This window comes from Echinops telfairi, unplaced genomic scaffold (assembly GCF_000313985.2).
Source record: "Echinops telfairi isolate 266 unplaced genomic scaffold, ASM31398v2 ScPeMD7_3533;HRSCAF=4204_1, whole genome shotgun sequence".
In the NCBI taxonomy this organism is placed as follows: domain Eukaryota; kingdom Metazoa; phylum Chordata; class Mammalia; order Afrosoricida; family Tenrecidae; genus Echinops; species Echinops telfairi.
In genome coordinates, this window is record NW_022107432.1 from 20766546 (window position 1) to 20785580 (window position 19035).

General features: G+C 37.6%; 2 protein-coding genes across 9 annotated transcripts in view; one reads left to right on the forward strand and one right to left on the reverse strand.

Moving 5' to 3' along the window:
- LOC123522247 (runt-related transcription factor 2-like) overlaps positions 1 to 9376 on the reverse strand; it is a 42738-nt gene extending 33362 nt beyond the window's left edge. The window contains exons 1-2 of the mRNA XM_045294859.1: positions 9085 to 9376; positions 8795 to 8918 (exon numbers count right to left, since the gene is read on the reverse strand). Coding sequence (XP_045150794.1) covers positions 8795 to 8918; positions 9085 to 9255 — 295 coding nt within the window. The 5' untranslated portion in view covers positions 9256 to 9376. The remainder of the gene's footprint in view (positions 1 to 8794; positions 8919 to 9084) is intronic.
- SUPT3H (SPT3 homolog, SAGA and STAGA complex component) overlaps positions 1 to 19035 on the forward strand; it is a 442749-nt gene that overhangs the window by 21175 nt on the left and 402539 nt on the right. The gene's annotated exons all lie outside the window — the stretch shown is intronic.

Sequence of the window (19035 nt, forward strand, 5' to 3'; positions counted from 1 at the left end):
TGAGCAGTCTGAAAGGCAGCTTCATTGGGACGTTTATTTTACAAAGCATAACACATATACACACAGTACACACGCAGTACGTCTTTGTTCAAGGGTGCCTTCTCAGGAGGGTGTTGCTGGGTAGCATTCCATTGTGTGCATGTGTTTGTTCTGGTCTCATTTCATATGTTTAGGTGACAGCTTTAAATTTAGGTGCAGACTTTCAGAGCCCATTCACAACTGCTTTTCCAAACATAACTGTTTGTCATTTTCTAATAATGAATAAGTGATTTTTTTCTTAAAGGTTCCATTAAACAGCATTGTAGGTAATAGATATTTTTGGATCATGGGAATACAATGAATTGACTCTCTATTTAGCTGAATAAGATTTAAACTAAAGTTGAAATTTCATGAGTTACATATATTAATGTAGCTTCATTACAAAATCTCTTTTTGTATGTGTAATAGAGAATGACTTTGTAAATAAATACTAGATGAAATAATGTTATTTGCTAGGGAACATGATTTTATTTTGTAGCAAGAAAATGGGTGAACTGCTTCAGTAAAAATTTAAATATAAACATATATAGAGTGGTTTAACTATTTAGCAGTGAATAATTTAGCAATTTAAGTGCAATTTTATTTTTGTTTATTTTTAAATGGCAGCTATTTTTAAAGTATGCCTACATGTATTTTGATTTAACTTTACATTAAAAAAAATCAGACTGTATGAAATTAAAATTAAGCCTAATAAGCAACACATGGTTTAAAATTTTCTCTCTGGATACTTGTGAATGATAACAAAGAAAACGTTTCTTGTGTTTTCTCTAATCATACTGGCATACTAAATTATTCTGTAACATATGCTTATGCATATTGCCTGCACACTATAAGGGGTTGTATATTGTCAAGTCCTTACTACTGATTCAGGGCTTAAATCATTTAAACAAATGGTTTGTCCCTATGTAATTTAGATTACTTTTCAAAAATGAGGTGAATACTAATGGTAAGAAGTTTTCAAAATACCAGAAGTTTTCTTCCTCGTTTACAGAGATTATGTATATGTGTAAAGCGTGTCTAGGTGTAGTTTTAACATTTGGGAAATGTAAAGCTTTCTTTCTGGACATGGGGTTTATAGTAACGTTAAGAAGAGTTTCTGCTGTGGGCAGAAACGGGGATTAAGATTAAAGGAGAGAAGGGAGATTAAGATTACATTGTTTTATGTGTATATTGCTTTACAAATGTACTGTGTCACATTAGCTTTGTAATTGTATCTGCTTTATTATCTTAAATATGTTCATTTTTGTACTGAACCGTAGTTTTGTAAAGCCACTCGAATTTTTTCAGCATTTTGGTCAAAAGCTGAGTTATTTTGTTTTACAGATTTTCATGAGGCAACAATTAGCCATTCTAGATTACTTTTTTAAAAAAAATTAAGAATGGAACTTTAATATATTACAGAGGACTAATAGCATGCAGGTAGACATCTCTCCAAGCACAGTGTGTTAAACTGAGAGATTGATAAATGAACAATTACCACTTAAGGCTCTAGTTAAAGGAATTTATTAGGTGCCATCAAATTGGTGTAGCTAGTTATCTAAGGATGCTATTGTCTTAATGGACTTTTTTTAGCGTTATCTCGTCATAATATCTTCATATTTGAATTGGGTGTTTAGCTACTTAGCATGATATGATCATGTACTTTATTTTCTACTTACCAGTTTTATGGAATCATAATGATTTATATATTGTAGGTAATTAGCATAAAATGAATTTTTTCTGTGATAAAATGTTGCAGATATCTGCAAATTAATCGGATATAAAAGGGGAATTCATTTTTCTTCCACAACATCCTTGGTTTGGTGTATCTTTAAAATGAAATGTGTTTATATAAAATACAGTTACATTGATAGAAGCTATCTGCATGCCGATTTTTTTGGGTACTCATGCATCCATTTTCTAGGATCAGGTTACAGTGATACAATAAAAGTCGTCGATTGAGAAGTTGATTATAAAATTAACACTTTACTACATAGTAAAACAGCAGAAATGTAATTATCCTTTTCTGAATTCACCTTGTTTTGATTCATTTAAATAATTCCAATCACTTTTTAGGAACAATTATTTTTACATAAAGAAGATTCTGCAAATACAGTCTTTTAAGTTGGGAAATTCAGTAGAGAAATTTAAAGGTAAAATTGTTGTGGAAAGTAATCAAATTAAAAGCCAAAGTGCTTAATTTAACTTTATATCAGCATTAAATGAACAATGGGTGAAATTCTCTAAAACGTGTCTGGTTAGCTGCAACTTGAGTTGTTCTTTGAAAAACTTTTCATAAGTAGGGGTCTATTAGTAGATTAATTACATTCCTATTTAATTACATTCTTTTTTGCCCTTGGAACCTGTAATAATTTATCTTCTCAGAAGTCAGTTTTTAATTATCATTATTTAAGTATATATCTGGAAAGTACTATCTTTGACTTTTCTAAGTGTAATATTTGATTATTTTGGTCTTGAATTTCCTCGTGGATGCCTACCTTCATTGTTAGCTTTATGAATTGGCATTTTTTATTAGTGTATTTTCAAAATACGTTATTGTCTTTTACAAAAGGACTTTAAACACTATCAGTTAATGTTCATTTCTTTCCTGGTTTGTATTATCAGAAGTCCTGTAGTCACTGAGGTGTACTGGGGGCTTCAGAAGGTTTTGGAAAAATTCCAGTATCTTTTAATTGTTTGACCACAACTTTTGGGATGTCTTCTTGTATTTATGTACACACACACGTGGGTGCACACGCACGCACGCACACACATTCCATGTAAAAAAAAAATTTACCCTGGACGGATAGTCACAAGAAATTTCACATGGATGTGTGTGTCAAGTACTTTTTTCTGTCTTAGTGTCTGTGTTCATACAAAGTTCTGTGGGATGCCCATGCACCATTCTACTACTTCTAGATAAAGACTGTGCATATATGTGTGTAGATAAGTGTTTTTAAATCTGTGTATATGCTTTTAAAGCCTTACTAGTGATTGGTACTGACACTTGGCTCTTTTCCCTCTACTTTGGGTGACTCTATAAATGTGTATTTAAGTTACTGAATTTTTAACTTAGTTTTTTATGTAAATGTGTTTTAAGGGTTGACAGTGTGATAAATCTAGTAGCGACCACTGGTCTCTAAACTAACTGAAAAGTCAACTAAAATTCATTTGATTTTTTGTGGCTAAAGAATTACTTGTTTTGCGTAGTATATAAATTGTACTTTCTTAGGAATTTCACTAGTCAAGTATAATTTCTTAAGGAATGACAATTTCAATAATGCAGATAACTTTTTAGTTGTCAGAGTAATTGTAAATGCGTTTCTAACATCAGTAATATCTTAAAAATATCTTAATCATTATTCAAAAATTTTTAATTGGTATTTCTGTGCATTGCAGAATTTGTTTTATGCACTCTTGATTTAAAGAGGAAAAATTTTAAATCAAGGTAAAATAATATTTACTATCTCTTATTAGGACCCAAATTACTTGGTATGATTTTAGTCCTTGGCTGTATCTTGGATAGTAGATTTATGATTACTATAAGAACATACAGCTTTTACAGGAGATGTGTGAATTTTTTTTCCCCACTCTGTGTATTAAAGATTTATGTAGCAACTAGCCTTAAGATAATCCTTTTCATTCTACAGCTTCTCTTATTTGGGGATTATTTGTTAAATCATGTTACGTGACGAAGGCTCTACTTGTTAGTAAGAGAAAGCATGCTCAGATTTAAAGAATGATTTAGATTTAAGCTGCTGTTCATTAATAGCCACAAACTTGACATGTTTAATATGGTGTTGTTTACCTCCACCCAACATTATTCCAAACTTGAATCTTGTTTCTTCCTAAACAGTAGAAGCCAAAACCAAACCGACTGCTGTGGGGTTAATTCTGAATGATAGCCACCCTACAGGACAGAGTAGAACTGCCCCACTGGATTTGGATGGCTGTCAACCTTTAAGGAAGCCGACACATCGGCCTCCTGCTAAGAGTCTGGTGGATTCAAACCACCAACCCTGTGGTTAGGAGCTGAGTGCCTTAACCAAACAGCACCACCAGGGCTCATGGGAAATCGTGTAAAACCAAAACCAAACTCACTGCTATAGAGTCGATTTTGATAGTGTAAAATAGCATAAAGGATTTGAAAGTGCTAAGAATTTGACATGAGGTGAAGATACTGTGTACAGTATAATAAAAGAGCATTTACTCTCCATTGCAATGCAGGCCTTTAGATAGTTATGTGGAAATGTATGGTCTGTCTTATGTGTGTTTGCTGTTGAATGGGCAAACCCTTGTGGCCAACTGTGGTTAATATTGTAAGGAAACTCCCTTTGAGTAAGGTATAGAATTTCCCCATTTTCTTTAATTTAACACATTAATCAAAGTGCATATGAAGTAATCCTGGGTCCATTGAATCACATAATCTTTTTGAAATGGCAATAGTTGTATTAAGGTATCTTATGTGCGACTTCCTTTTCTAGAGATTGCATTAAAATCTTGAACATTTTAAATAAAATCATTACCATAGATTTTAGACCATCAGCTTAGAATATTTTCTTCTTTATAATACATTACATATTGGTATTTAATGTTATCCTTGTAATTGCACTTTACTGAATGACCCATAATTTGGGGTTCAGTTCTGTCTTCAGTGGAAGTCAGGGTTCATTGTCACAGAGAAAACAATTGTGCATTAAGGTGACCTGTTGTTTGTCTCCCGACAAACATCAGGGGTTAGCGCCCACGCAGCCTTAGGCCTGCCTAGGAAGTGACTAGAAGAAGAGGTGTGCTGTCACACTCACAGGCTTAGTATTTGCAGGGGTGTCTTCTTTAAAATTGAGTGTCTCTTTGATCAACATAATATTTTTACAAAGACACCATCGAAGGTCCCATCAAAACCTTTCTAGAAAACTCTCTCTCAGAATCTTTGCTAGCATATAACGTTAGCAGTCTTAGTGATTGTAAGAAGCTTTTGTTTGTCTTAGATTTGTCACCCTCAGTGTCCGGGAACAAAAGTTATGATTGGTAGGGATCTGTATGCTCTAGAGAGGACTTTGAGATATGTCGCCTTCAGTTTTCAAGTATGGCCGGGCGCATCATTAATCATCGGAAATGCAAAAATAAATAATCCAGTCCCATTGGATTTTTGTTTTATATGAATACTTACCTTTTCCCTTTTTTGGGTGTATACAGTTGAGGTATTTAGGTAACCCCTAACCTTTTTCTTCAACAAAGAAGTACAGTATAAAAATATTACCACAGTTTTCATGTGAGTAGGTCTTGAGAGGAGGGGGGCTAGGGGGAGGGCAAAAAAACCACACAACACCCTCGAGATGAATATTGGTTTGTGGGGGGGGGGCGGTTATGATGCAGAATGTCTTAACTCCAGCCCCAATACAGTACTTGAGGACCACCAGTATATAAAATTGAAAGCACATGAGTTTTGAAGCACTAGAAAAGGTTTGTAATTGATTAGCGCTGCTAGAAAGTATTGAAGTACAGTGAGTTTTGATTTGTGAATGGTTCTATTCAATAAAGATTAATTCTGTGTGCTTGATAAAATCTTAGTTGCTTTCAATGAGTTAGCTCCCCCCATCCCCCGCAGTTTATTTAACCATCAAATATTTCAGTGTTCTTTTAACCAACTGGAACATTTCTATCTTACTGAATTTAGCTATAGCATTACTGATTTAAACAAGTCAGCCTATCAGTGATTAGGTTGGAGGGTATAATTGAATAGATTAATTTTTGTTCTTTAAAAGAGCTAAAATATATCTTAATGCAATCATGTGTATTTCATGCCTTCCTTGCAGTTTAAAGATCTTCCTGACTTTCCCGTGACTTCAAGCGTATCAGGAGACCCACATAGACTAGCACGATTCTTTCCAACCAGGATAGCTTTGGAATAGTTTGCATTTTAAAATACAATTTTTATAATTTTAAAGTGAAATACTTAGCATGTTTCTCATAAATTCTGGATTCTTTTAAGTTGAAATAATTTGTAAAACAAATTTTTGGGAAGTGCACTGACACTCCTAGCCTTAAGAGTGGCCTTCTCAGTTTCTTTTTGGCGTTTTCATTCTTCCCGAGTTTTGGAGTCTAGCCCTCTTTTTAGATGCAAGTTAGGGTACTTTGCCACTATTCCATCGTGACACGATGGAATTACTACTATTAATACGGGCCTTGACTATTTTGGAAATTGGCTCTCACACATCACTTTTTATCACTTACTATATGGTCAGCCACACATGATATGTAAAACTTTCCTTCGTAGCTGCTAGTGTTGCATCAGTAGGCTCTTCGCTGTAGAATTGTTTAAGCTGCGTCTCTTATTTTCTCCAGGCATTATTTCTGATCAACAATAGATTTTGAGTAGTACAGATTGGGAAAAGTCTAGGTTAGTGCAAGGTAAATCGTGTTCTGGAGGAGCAAGTACCTTGCGGTTCATTCTCTCTCAAGTAAGTGCACACACACACACACACACACACACACAGTATTTGCAGAGAGGTAGTCAGGCAACTTATGCTTTGTACCTCACCTAGGAAAAGCCTAAACTTTCTTCTTAAGTATTTTACAAAAACGGGCTCTATGCTTTTGACATTTATTGCTGACAGTTACACTCATCATATGAGAATTTGAAACTAGGAGTGACTTCCACGAGCCGGTAGAGTGGGCGTGTTTGCAGTGCGGTGCTAACCGACACACATGCCCATGACCCACCTGCAATTAGTTTGGTGCAGTGGGTTCATGCCCAGTTCTCTGTCTGGACTCTGCGGCACTCTGGTGGCAGAAGGGGGAGTCGTGAAATCTACTTTTTAGAAGAAGGATTTACTATAATGCTTAATAAAAAATATGACATGCAACCAAAGATGCTCTTTACTTAGTTTAGGATTATGGCTTATTTAGAAATTTCAGAAATCTTAATGTAAAATGGTTAGTAAGTTATGTCAGGGAAATATAAGCCCCGACATGATAAAATTAGAGCATTTTTCTCTTATTCTTTGTGTCAGTATTAATTGCTATACTTCCAGTGGTGATATAGTCCCTGAAATTTGTGCTGTTCCCATATGGTTAAAAAAGTGTTGTTGTTTCTTTTTAAACAGAATAAGGCTATTAAGCAGTACATTAACTGTGAGAGACCTGTTGCAAATGGTGTCTCTGCATAACAGTGATTTTAGCCAGCTTTTTGCTCCCTCTGTCTTCTCTAGGGCAGTAAGGGTAAGAGTTCCTACATATAATCTGTAATTATATTATGGGGTATGGTACAGTTAATTGTGTTTAATGTTCTGCTCCTTTAACGGAGGGCTTTTTAGATTAAAGCTTAAAACCCACGTTACATTTTAAAACTACTTGTGATTGTTGTATGGTACATGTCATCACTGAGGGTCCATTCACAGCTCTTCAAGGGGGGGCATTCCAGAGGGTTCACCTTTAAGTTTTTTTTTTTATTTTGGTGAAATACAAAGTACACTTCCTCACTCTTTAAGAGAAAGCTTTTTCCCTCCCTTCAGGTTTAATTATTTCTCTGTGACCTAAACCAAGACTGATCCCCAAGTAGTAGCCAGTTAGAATGTGTGAAGGAGGAGGAGTAAAGGAAACTGCAAGCATTCGTTGTAAGTTACAAAGCAATGTTAATGCCGGTATGCACAGCTCAAGGACTTATTTTAAGGGATAAAAGGAAAATCTTAAAACTCGCCTTATAGTTGGGACATGTTGGACATCATGAAGAAAGTCTTGTAAGTGTTTAGATTTTTACTGTACTGCCATGGCAGTGTGTGGATGTTAAAGTAGTTGACTTATCTGTATCACCACTAACTGGAAATTAAGTCTTACATGGCTAGATTATGCATGTTTTCTTTTAAAGTCTAGCTTGATTTACTAGGTATGGCCCTTTTAAACCATACAGGGTATTCTTACGGAGCTTAATTTGTCACAAGAGTCGGCGGTATTCAACTCGGTGGGTCCAGGAATGTGATTAAAGGAATCTCAGAGGTTCTGCTATTTGGTGTGTGTTCAGAACAAGTTCTACACATGGGTGCTAGTGTCCAAAAGTAAAATTCTGTATAGAAGAAACAATTGCCTGTTAAGGTTTTAAAGACTCCCGTGAACTTCTAAATATTTTAGGCAACTGTATAGATCTCTAGAAAAAATAGTTGTTCGATATACCTGTAACTTGATTTCAATTGAATGTATGATTCAGTGTTATAAAGTTGTTTTAGGAACAGATAACTTATAAAGCAGTTAAAAATTATAAAGAGCTTTTAGTTGAGCTGGCTCAAATGTTAACCACCCTGTAGGTTTATTTCTGTTTTGCATGGTAGGACACACTGTCGGGAAAATTCTGTGGTCTGCTATTTTTTAAAATTACTTCCCTTTTGACGTTTGCTCAAATATTGGGAGCTGCCGGAGTCAATAATTAATAATACTTTAACTTAGTGTCTAATTTTATTCCACTGAGGGCTAGAGAAACCTGTGCTATTTTTCTTTACTAATTTGAGCTTCTCATGTCTGTACTTCTAGAAAACATTCTGATTAAAGCCCCCCAAAATTTCTTTTTGTATATTTCAAGCCATTACTCAGAATTAGCAAAGTGGCGGATGCCAAAAGCAAACATGTAAAGCAATTTCATCTCACCCTTTCAGTGCAACAATACAGCATTCCTATGACCTGTAGTATACATTTATTTTGAAGAGCCAGCAAGTAGTTTAAGACACATACTTTTATGTTTCACAGGTTCATCGCGAATAGTTCTTTAAAAGACGGTAACACTTACCCCAAAAGAAGTTTTGCTGGCATGGTGTCACTGTGCTGAAGAGGCTGTTCGATGCCATAGTCCCTCCTTTTTGGTTCAGATAGAACTTGTACCCTCTGTTGTAAATACTGCTTGCAGCCTTATACTGAAAACACAAACCATACCCAAACCTTGTTTTAGTCTTACAGTATGCCTGGAGGACATAGACTTTCTATTTATTTTTTTCTGTCAGGAAATTATGTAGCTGGTAACATGCGAAAAGCAGGGAAACAAAACAAAAAAGAGAATGAGCAAATATTGGAAGGACCTACTATTCCTGCATAGGCTGTGGTTAGGGAGCACTCACTGCCTGTTGGTCCCCGTGGCTGGTAGTGACCTGCGGAGATTAACCATTTAAAAACCAGAGACTTCTTGCTGTCCTCCTGGAGAAAGTTTGCACCGCACTTGTGGTTCTGTGGTTGTTTGTGAGGCGAATGAAGCATTCACACAATCCAAAAAAGCAAAAGCTTTAAAACTCCTCTTTTTTGGCAAGCCCTATTACTGGAGAGACAGAATCATGTGGTTTGTGACCTCACGGTACTCCGAGTGCAGTGGGACTGCCTCCCACTGTGGCTTTCCCCCCTTTGCTCCTGCTCTCTCTGTCTCCCTCTCTCTCTGACAAAAGGCTTGTGGTAAGGCCCTTCCTGGCATCCAGAAGGATATAGCTTTTTAATTTTTGTGACTCATGAGGACTTGGATAGAATACAAATGCTGAAGGAGCCCAAACTCCTGTAAGGTTAAGGATTTGTAGAGCAGAACTCTGTTCCTTCCTTGCTCCACCCCCCCCCCCCCCCCCATTCCCAGTTCATTATTGTGTCTGTGGAAAAGTGAGCAGAATTTGGCTCAAGTGCCTCTGTGAAATTCAGAACAACAGTGATGATTTACAATAATTTACCTCTTTGGATTGTATCACATTCTGGGGTCTGCTTCATATTTGCTGGGTGGCTGGATTCCTTCTGTTTTCCTTTTTCTTCTTAAACTTGTGAATCTGTAACTCATTGCAAAAAAAAAGTTTACCTTTCTTAAGGTCTGGTTGCAAACTGCTAGCTGGGCTGGACTGTAATTGGCTGTCATGAAAGTGTTAGTGTGCAGATTCCTTTACAAATATTAAATCACGTCTGTCTAGTTTATGGATTATCAATATTCGATGGCAGGCTCCACAGTAAAGATTAAATGTAATCTTGTGTACACGCTCATGTCACGACTGGTTTGAGGCTCTTCAAGAAAGGAATGGCATGAATTGTAATAGTTTATTGCACTGAGCCTCCGTTTTCTTTATGCGTGTAGTATAATTTTTATCTTTCAAGGAAATAATTTTATTTCATATGATTCTTGAGTTTATTTGGCTGTTAATTTTAACGAGTCTTTGATAGCGTGTCTTATACATATGTAAAGTAAAATTCTTACATGGTAACTTAGATTGCTCTGTATTAGATTTTATAAGCTCAGGAGGGAGTGGGTTAACAGAAGCTGTATTTTTTGTTTATAATGGAAGCTTTGAAATAAATTACAAAATGCTGTGTGTAGTGAGGAATAATGCACACAGACCGAGTATGTTAGTCGTCTCGATTTGCTAATTCTGATTCAGAAGAAAATTGGAAACATCTTTGGGAAACTATCTCCTTCTTTGCCCCTTTGGACATGTATGTATAGAACTCATTTTCTTATTAGGATGATTGTGTATCATAGGCAGTGAAATTTATATTTATGAATAGAGCTTCCTGTTTTCATCAGTTGGGAGTGATGGAGTATTTTTCAACAAAAATTATAAAGCCGAACACACCAATTTCGCAGACATTTTTTCCCATTTACCCACACCACTGTGAATTTGCATGTGTTCAGTTAGACTTCTTCCCAATGTGATAGTAACTAGGAGTGGCGTGAAGTGAATGACTTACTTGGACGGTGGGTGGAGACAGTGAATTGTAAAACGTGTGTGTGTGTATTGGGGGGTCATGTATAGTGAGGTGAGGGCTGCAGAAGGTGGGTGTCAGAGCTAAAATATCTTTGCACATGGTGTACCTAGTGTAGTTCTTAATCTGCTATGGGTTTATATTTGATAACTGCCAACATGTTCATAAATTTCTCTATAAGATTTTTTTTTGGATTTGTTCAAAACACACTGGGAAGGACACGGGAATGCTTTATAATCTCTTTCAAATGTCCAGATCTATTCCATCAGTATTAATGTTTGATTTTAAGCACATATTTATCATGCTTATGTGATGTATAAGCAGGTTTATATTAAAAAGTGAAAAATTTCTTTCGATACACACACTTATTCATGTAAAAGGGAGAAAATGAATCATTCACGTGAATAGGTGCTAGTATGATCTATATATCTAATTAGTATCTAAAGTGAACAAGAGTTTTGTTCGTGTAATTCATGGAAACTTAAACTCTTCGACACAGCATTGCGGCAGAGTTGAGGCAACTGACAAATGTTGGTAGCTGCTGTTTGGGAAGTAAGTGCCTTTCTTCTTTTAGGGTGAGTTTTTGTTTCTGCACCAGGATCCCTAACATTTAAATAACCTCAACCGTTTGCTCTTTTCTCCCTTATTTACTTATTTCTGTCTTAAGTGTACGTTTGATCCCTGCAGTCCACCTCGTAGGGATGTTGAACACCTATGTGTCTGCTCATTGCTGGGGCTTTTAATTCATCCTGCCCCCGCACATGAAGCTTTGTGCAGGGATCATCATGCGTTGCAGAAGGGCTGGTGGAACAGATACGGTTTGATAGACCTTTTTCTTTCTGTCTTGCTTGAGCTGGGCACATTTTGGGGGAAAGGTAGTAAAAATTATGTTCTTTATTTAAACTTCACATCTTTAATAGCCACACACATTTTTTTCGCCCCCTGAATTGAAGATTTATTTTTTGCAGTGACTATTACTTTGTGGTAAAACTCTTTAAACAATACTGATAACGGGTAGCCATCTGATAATTGACAGTTTGGTTCATTTGAAATAGTGATGGAGAGAGACTAATGCAGACAAGTCAATATGCAAACAAAGCTCTTGATTATAGATTTATATCATGTTTCTAGTCAGATTAAAACCACAGCACTTTTTGGGGGGAGGGAGGGCGGGGAGTTTGCATGTTTTAGAGACCATCAGAACTTTATCCTGCTGGAGATATGCTAGTATTTGCTATGTGGAAGTAAGTAGTAAGTTTAAGTCTAATGTGGAAATGATGCATTTGAATGTCGTGGAAGTGAAATACAGATTTGAACCTGAAGTTAATTACAAAAAAGTCAGGAAGTTGGTATCGTGCTTCCCCCATCACCTGGTGTTTAAGAAAGTTTGTCAGACTTGGTTGACATGTCTAAGGTCACGCTTACAAGTCACAAACAAGAGAGCAGGATGAACTGCTGTGCATGCTGGAAACGGCTTCAGTGTTACCGTTTGGTTTTCAATATTTTTTTTCCAGAAGTAATTATAGTATTTTCCTCAACTGCATTTACTTAATTGATATTGTTCTTACTCCTGTGCTTTTATTTTATTTTAAGGATTGTGTTAGCGTTCTGTTTGTCACCATTCTATTTTTCTTTCAGTTGGAAGCAACAGGAGAACAACTTTGATGTGAGAATTGTATAAACTGTAGAAGTCCTAGTTTGGCCTAAAATATTCTCACTGACTAGGAGGTTTCTAGACTTTCTGAATTTATTGTTTCAACTTGGCATGTGACAGTTTATTGATTTAATTTTCAGATTTCATATAAAGCTGCTCAAACTTCTGTAGCACTTGTTGGGCCTTATACTGATGGCTTGAAAATTTTTTAGGTTAGTAAAATAAAGTTTCATTAGTACTTTAAATTATGATAGCGGAAGAGTCATACTGTTTCCTTGTTTTAATGAGGTCTGTGTTGGTGTGCATGACTGACTGCATACACGTGTGGGTGGTGGTGGTTACTGTGTGTACAATTTTTTTTTTAGTTTCAATTAAATTTATAAAACCCCCAAGCGCCACCATTTCCTTGATTTCCTAAACAATTTGACTTGGCTGCTATTAGCAGCTCACTATCTGTGTAAGTGTAAGATTATATGGAAATTGGATGCTGAAAGCAAAAAAATCCCAAAACACTAACTTTTCCCCTCTGCTTCAGTAATGAACTTCATCATTTTTGGTTTGGTTTCTCTTTCCCTGTTTGAAAATTTTATGAAGTGTCAGGAGCCGATTCTTGTTATTCTCTCGGGCATATTGATATTCACTGCAGATCACTGTTATATTCTGAAAGACGAGACTCTTGTTAGGCATCTGCATCTGACTAGGACAGAGATTTTCTTCTTCTGATTATTTTCATTGTCCCTCAAATCCCTTCTTTAACACATTGCTTTGTGTGCCCTTAACACTCTTAGTTAGTTTTTGTTTCTTTTCTCTGTGACGCTACTTTGAAGCTTAGAGTGACCCGTGCTTGTTTAATGTAGCCGTGCAAGTAATTTATGTTTCTTATAATTATTGGAACAATTCATCTTCCAGTGCTGTCATTCCCATAAGTAGGGGAGGGGAAAAAAAAGGCGAGAACTTGCACAAAATATGGGAAACATGCTCATATGACAGCTGAGGATGTGGCTAAGCTCAAGCAGGAAACTACTACCCACAATGCAATGTTACATATACTACCACTTAATAAAATTCATATCAAACATGCTACTGACAAAACCAAAGAAAAATAATATCCCAACTATGCTAGTTAAGGTTCTAAATATATCTAGGGAGAAGTGAAACTAATCTTTTTAGAATTTTTGTATGTTCAGATTATAGCAAATGAAAGGGGGGGGGGATATCACAATACATTGGGGTTGTGCTTGAGATTTGCCCCCGAGTTGCAGGGAGAAGTGTCTGATAATGAAAACTCTTTGGGGGTGTTCACTCTTGGATAAGGCGCAAGAGGACACTGCTGTCTCTTTTAGTTGTGTCCTCCTGGTGTTAGACTGGGGTTAAAGGAGGTTGTCGGCAAGCATCGTTCCCTATGGCCAGGTGGATTCCTTTCTTCACAGCTTGTCTCTTCCGGCCAGGTTTGGGGGAGAGGAGGCTTGACTTGTCCTCGGAGGCATATTTACTTATCACTTCATTGCTTTTCTTGCTCTTGTATGCTAATTTACCTATAGCATACCTGATCGTTCCTTGGCTGTACTATAGGGAAGTTAGTCTAATGCCAAAAGGTGAACTGTTTTTGTAATGTGGTTGAAACTGATACTACGGCATCTTCCAGAAGACCTGGGTTTCAGTGTATTTCAGGTTTCTGTATACAAATTGTAATTTATTGTGCTCATAACTGTCAGATTGTAATTTTGAAGAATTTAGTACCCTTACTATCGTAGATGAATTTATAGTGTTTGAGGTTTAAGCAAGGGAACCTAACAGACTCTATGAATTGATGGTAATGCACAAAGATGTATCAAAGAAAGCCTAGGAAAACCCGCCAGCTCACATTGCTCATGAACAGATCCCCTCTGAGTGTTCCAATCTGTAAATGATCCACGTGTGATTTGAAAACGGCCACGTATGTGCCATCTCCTATTGGACCACGAATGCCATTGGCTGTCGATCTTCGCATTATGATGCTGTGCTCTAATTGTTTGAGTATTTGCTCTTCAGTTAGAGACTGCTTATCAATGCCAGCTGTCGCCCCGTGGCTTTTCTCCATGGCCTCATGGTGGTCTGTGCAGCGGCGGGCTTCCACTTTGACAGGTGAGACAGAGGCTCTCCAGTGCCACTGCTTTTGGATGAATCTCGCTGTGGTCGGAGAAAGTGTATCTTGCCAAAATGTATGGGTGAGACCACACACAGCCTTAAAAATAGTTATTGTAGGCTTATTTTTAGGAAATACATGTCTTGACAGTTCTTGTGTTTGTATGCCAGTTCCAGGCTGGGTATAGATTTTTCATTGGTTCCACGAAAGGCAGAATTAGTGCTCGATTTCTTAAGCCCGTGTATGCTTATTGCTGGAAAGTACTCCTGAGTTCACCCACAGCTAACGATATAGAAAATACTTTGAAAATGAAGCATCGGAATACTGATCTTTTTGCTTTTATAAATTTGACTGTTTTCCCGTTGGAAATCTCAATTTCCCAGGCAGTTTTGCAGTGAAAAATTGCTTCCGTTTGAACTTTTAAGAATAAAGTTAGGGGAAATTTTGTAAATGTTCATTTTTCTTATATTACTAGGAAGAAAAAATATGATTCTTGTCATCCCTTTGAATACATTTTTGTAATAGTGCCGTCTTAAAGCATGGCTGAAAATGGGAGTTTTAAGGTTTAGTAGAAGCTTGCAAGCATTGAAACAAATTGCCAAAGAAGTCAGTTTTACTTGGTAGGCGTAGTATACAAGTTGTCCAGTCCCTTTATGCGATGATTGAAACTTTATTCGAGGTAGTGAACGATAAAATTGACTATTTGTTTAAAAAAGTATTTTGTAGTCTTCTAAAACTGCCCTTTTTTTAGTGACTAGCGAAGAACACGCCGTAGAATTTCATAAAAAGTTAATTATGTTTCTTTTTAGAAAATGATATATTTAGATAATTCTTTATGATTCTTATTAAGGTATTAGTGATAACAATATTAATGTTCTTGAGTTTTGGCAGGCAATTAGTCATAGGACTTTTCACTTGGTGATTAGTGAATATTACTTAGTTAAATATTTGTAGTAAATTGTAACCAGTTAAGAATATGGTTTCAGCGTTGTTTCATAATGAAAATAGAAATCTACACATAAATTTTACCCATCCTCCCCCCGCCCCACTATTATCGAAATACCCTTCCGTTGCTAAGTGGTTTTGGCAGGAAAGAACTAGGGAAATTGCATTTCTGTAGCATTTCCAGAGATCAAACTTATAGAAAGAAGAGAGAACATAGAATACACAGGAATATATTGTTTGAAGAAACATTTAGTTTTTTGATTCTCAAGCAATTGGCTATTTATGTGAAACTTGATGGGTACCGCTTTGAAAAAAGGGGAAAAAAGCCTATAAGTCTTAAGAAAAATTTTTTTATTAAATACTTTTATTGGGGGCTCTTACATCTCTGATCACAATCCATTCATCCAGTGTGTCAAACAGATTTGCACATATGCTGCCATCTTCATTTTCAAAGCATTCTCTTCCCACTTCAGCCCCTGAGATCAGCTCCCCATTTCTTCCCCCTCCCTCCCCTACTCTCCTTGCTGGCCGTGGGGTGCTTATATTTGAAGACACTTGAATGCTGACTGGATCCTCACGATACCACGGAAATGTCACTAAGTTAACCACTGATAGCTAGTTCCTGTCGCATTGTGAGCACGGTGCCTCCATGTGTGTGAAAAGGGGACTGTGCTGTATAGGGTTTTCAGAGTCATTTTTCAGAACTGTGAAAGTCGGTCAAAAAGTACTGCGACAAGTCATGGACACCACCGCCAAACAGAAATCAACACGATTTCCCAGCGTAGCCGTTGTGCCGGTCTTCCCTGCTCTACTGAAGTGGTGCGTTCCTCTGCCGGCCTCGCCCTAGCCTCTCCCTGGAGGATCCTCTGCTCTTCCACGCACACTCTGTCAAGATGGCAGTGTGAGCCTCTCCAGGGGCTCAAATTGCGTTCCTTTCTAACGCTCTTTGAAGTTTGGGAACAAAAAGGAGTCTGAAGGTGAACTGTCAGAGGGAAAGCTGGTTGGGGTAAGGTTTCCCAAGAGAATTCTCATAGCCCTAGCTGTCCTTGAAGAACAGAGTCTCCGCTTTCCGCTTTACACCCCCAACCACTTTGGTTCAACTTTCCTGGACTTTCTCTCACCCTTGCAGTGTTCCATTTTCTTTAAACTCTTCTTGACAATGAGCTCTCATGCTACGCCTGTGTCCTTCTAAGAAAACACATCCAGGTTACCCCGTTGGGAGCTCCGAAGCAGTTGCCATAATTCAGTGCTGACATCTTTGTCTGGAATTGAACGCATTGAAATGGCCAGCAGGTCCCCTCAGAAGTCATTGTTTATATTGGATCTTTTTTTTCCTTTTTTAAAGGCACGCCAGCAAATCTAAGACAGATTTTACCGAGAGAACGTTCTGTTTGGGATGCACGTGGATGTGTGACCTGGGACTCTGGTCGCCATCCTCTTGGGCTCACCCTAGTGGATCAGGAGGCCTTTCCTGTCAGAGACTTCCGGGTGGACTTGAACCTCCCACCTTGTGTTGAGCAGTGGAACTTGTGAACCGTTTGCGTCTCCCGGGCGTGACTTCGGTGCGGTGTTGTCCAGTGGCACTGCATCCTTTTTGACTTGGGCCACGCTGTGTGGCGCAGAATGAAACACTGCTCATCCCGCGCCAGCCCGACATGTGCTGCTGCCTGTGAGCCATAGTTGTGGCCATGTGTCGGAGCGTCTCACCGAGGCTCTTCCTTCCTGTTCTTGTTCGTCTACCCGCTGCTAAAGTGTATGCGTGTCTTCAATTTTTCCCTTATTTTACGTAACTATTGCTAACTTGTAATTGTATTATTTCAGGAATTGCTTTAATGAGCAGAAGCCAGCCTCTCTCTGTAGGATCTATTAATTCTGAATTTGTCTTGTACTAGGTTAATACCCTGCCTGGGGTCAGTACATTTGTCCTGTAAGGGACGGAGAGTCAATAGTACTTTTGGTTTGCAGGCTTTAGGATCTCCGTTTTAACTACTCACACTTGCCCTGGAAAGGAGCCGTAGGCAGTAAGTCAGTGAATGGGTGTGTCCCATCTTCCAGGAAAACATTATTTACAAAAATAGGTAGCTGGCTGGTCATAGTTTACAGAACATAAGTGTATGGCCCAGTGGAGAGCCTCCTCTATGGGCCAAGCAAGAAAGAATGCTTGGAAGTAAAGTTTCTGCTTATATGTTAAATGGAATGATTTTCTTAAGTTATTTTAAAATTGTTTTACCGAATTATTTCTTACATGACGTACAAACTTTGCTTGATAGTTTGTTACTGTGTGAAAGCTCTGCCTGTGGTGCTTCTATTGAAAAGAGCAGAATCATCTTGATCCTGTGCTGTGCTGTGTATCACTTTATAAGGTACTGTAGAATCCTTTGAACATACGCCAGGAATCTAAAAAGATCTTGATTGTAATCGATCTTCAAATTATTAGAAATCAATTCTGAGTTTAGTCATTATTACTGTGACTGAAAAAGACCCTAAAATTTCTGTCCCCCTGGGAGACATGCCTCACCTTTCAGCATGTGGGGCATGTGAGCCCCGTGCTACCCAATGAGTGGTTACGATGAGCTGCTTTTTGTCCATACTTGAATTTCATTTTTAGTAGAAAGGGAATTAATTATTTTTATTATACCTTAATCTTCACAAACATGCATTGAGCCCACTGTTGAACTTAACACACAGAGCAGTTTCCTGAGACTTCTTTTGGACTTCTGAGTTATGTGGACTTTGAATATTGCGTATTTGGTGGTGTAATGAAATAAAAAACTGAATAGGAATAGTAACCCATAGCCATCTTTCCTCATTTCTCAAGAGCTTCTAAATCCATCTTTTGGCTTCTAGGACATTTAAGCTTTTAAATAAATGAGATAAACATAAATGACATGGTTTTTAAGCAAAAAGCTTGCCAATTCTTCTTCCTATATGTACGTTGTTAAATACTTTGTTTTCTTCATGATCTTTTTTTTTAAAGCAGCTCCAGTCATCAGAAACATACTTAAGGCTCAGACAATTAATACGTTTTTAACGAATCTCATGTCATTTAAGGGACCCTAGTGCTGTAGGGGGTTATGCCTTGAGCTGCTAGCACAACAAGGTCAGCAGTTCAAACCCACCAGTGGCTCCACCAGTGGCTCCACAGATGGGGTTGTCCACACCCCGTAGTCCTCCAGGGGAAATCTTCCTGTATTCTTCCTTCTCTGATCAGTGCCTGTTTGGCCTCATTGACAAGGGGGCTTCAGCAAGTTGGTGGGGTGAGGGAACTCTGGAACGGATTGCACAACTCATTTTAAAGGCCATTTAATCATGGGGGTGGGGAGGGGCTCTGAAATAGATGTGGTGATGATTGTACAGTTCTCCTTGATATGACTGAACGACTGAACGATTGAATTGTATGATATGTAAATTATGTGCCAATAAAACTGTTGGGGGAAAAATTGGTGGTAAGTTCCATTGTCTTTCTTTTTTTTTTAAAACATTTTATTGGGGGCTCATACAAGTGTTATCGCAATCCATACACACATCAATTGTGTAAAGCGCATTTGTACATCATTCTCAAAGCATTTTCTCTCCACTTAACCCC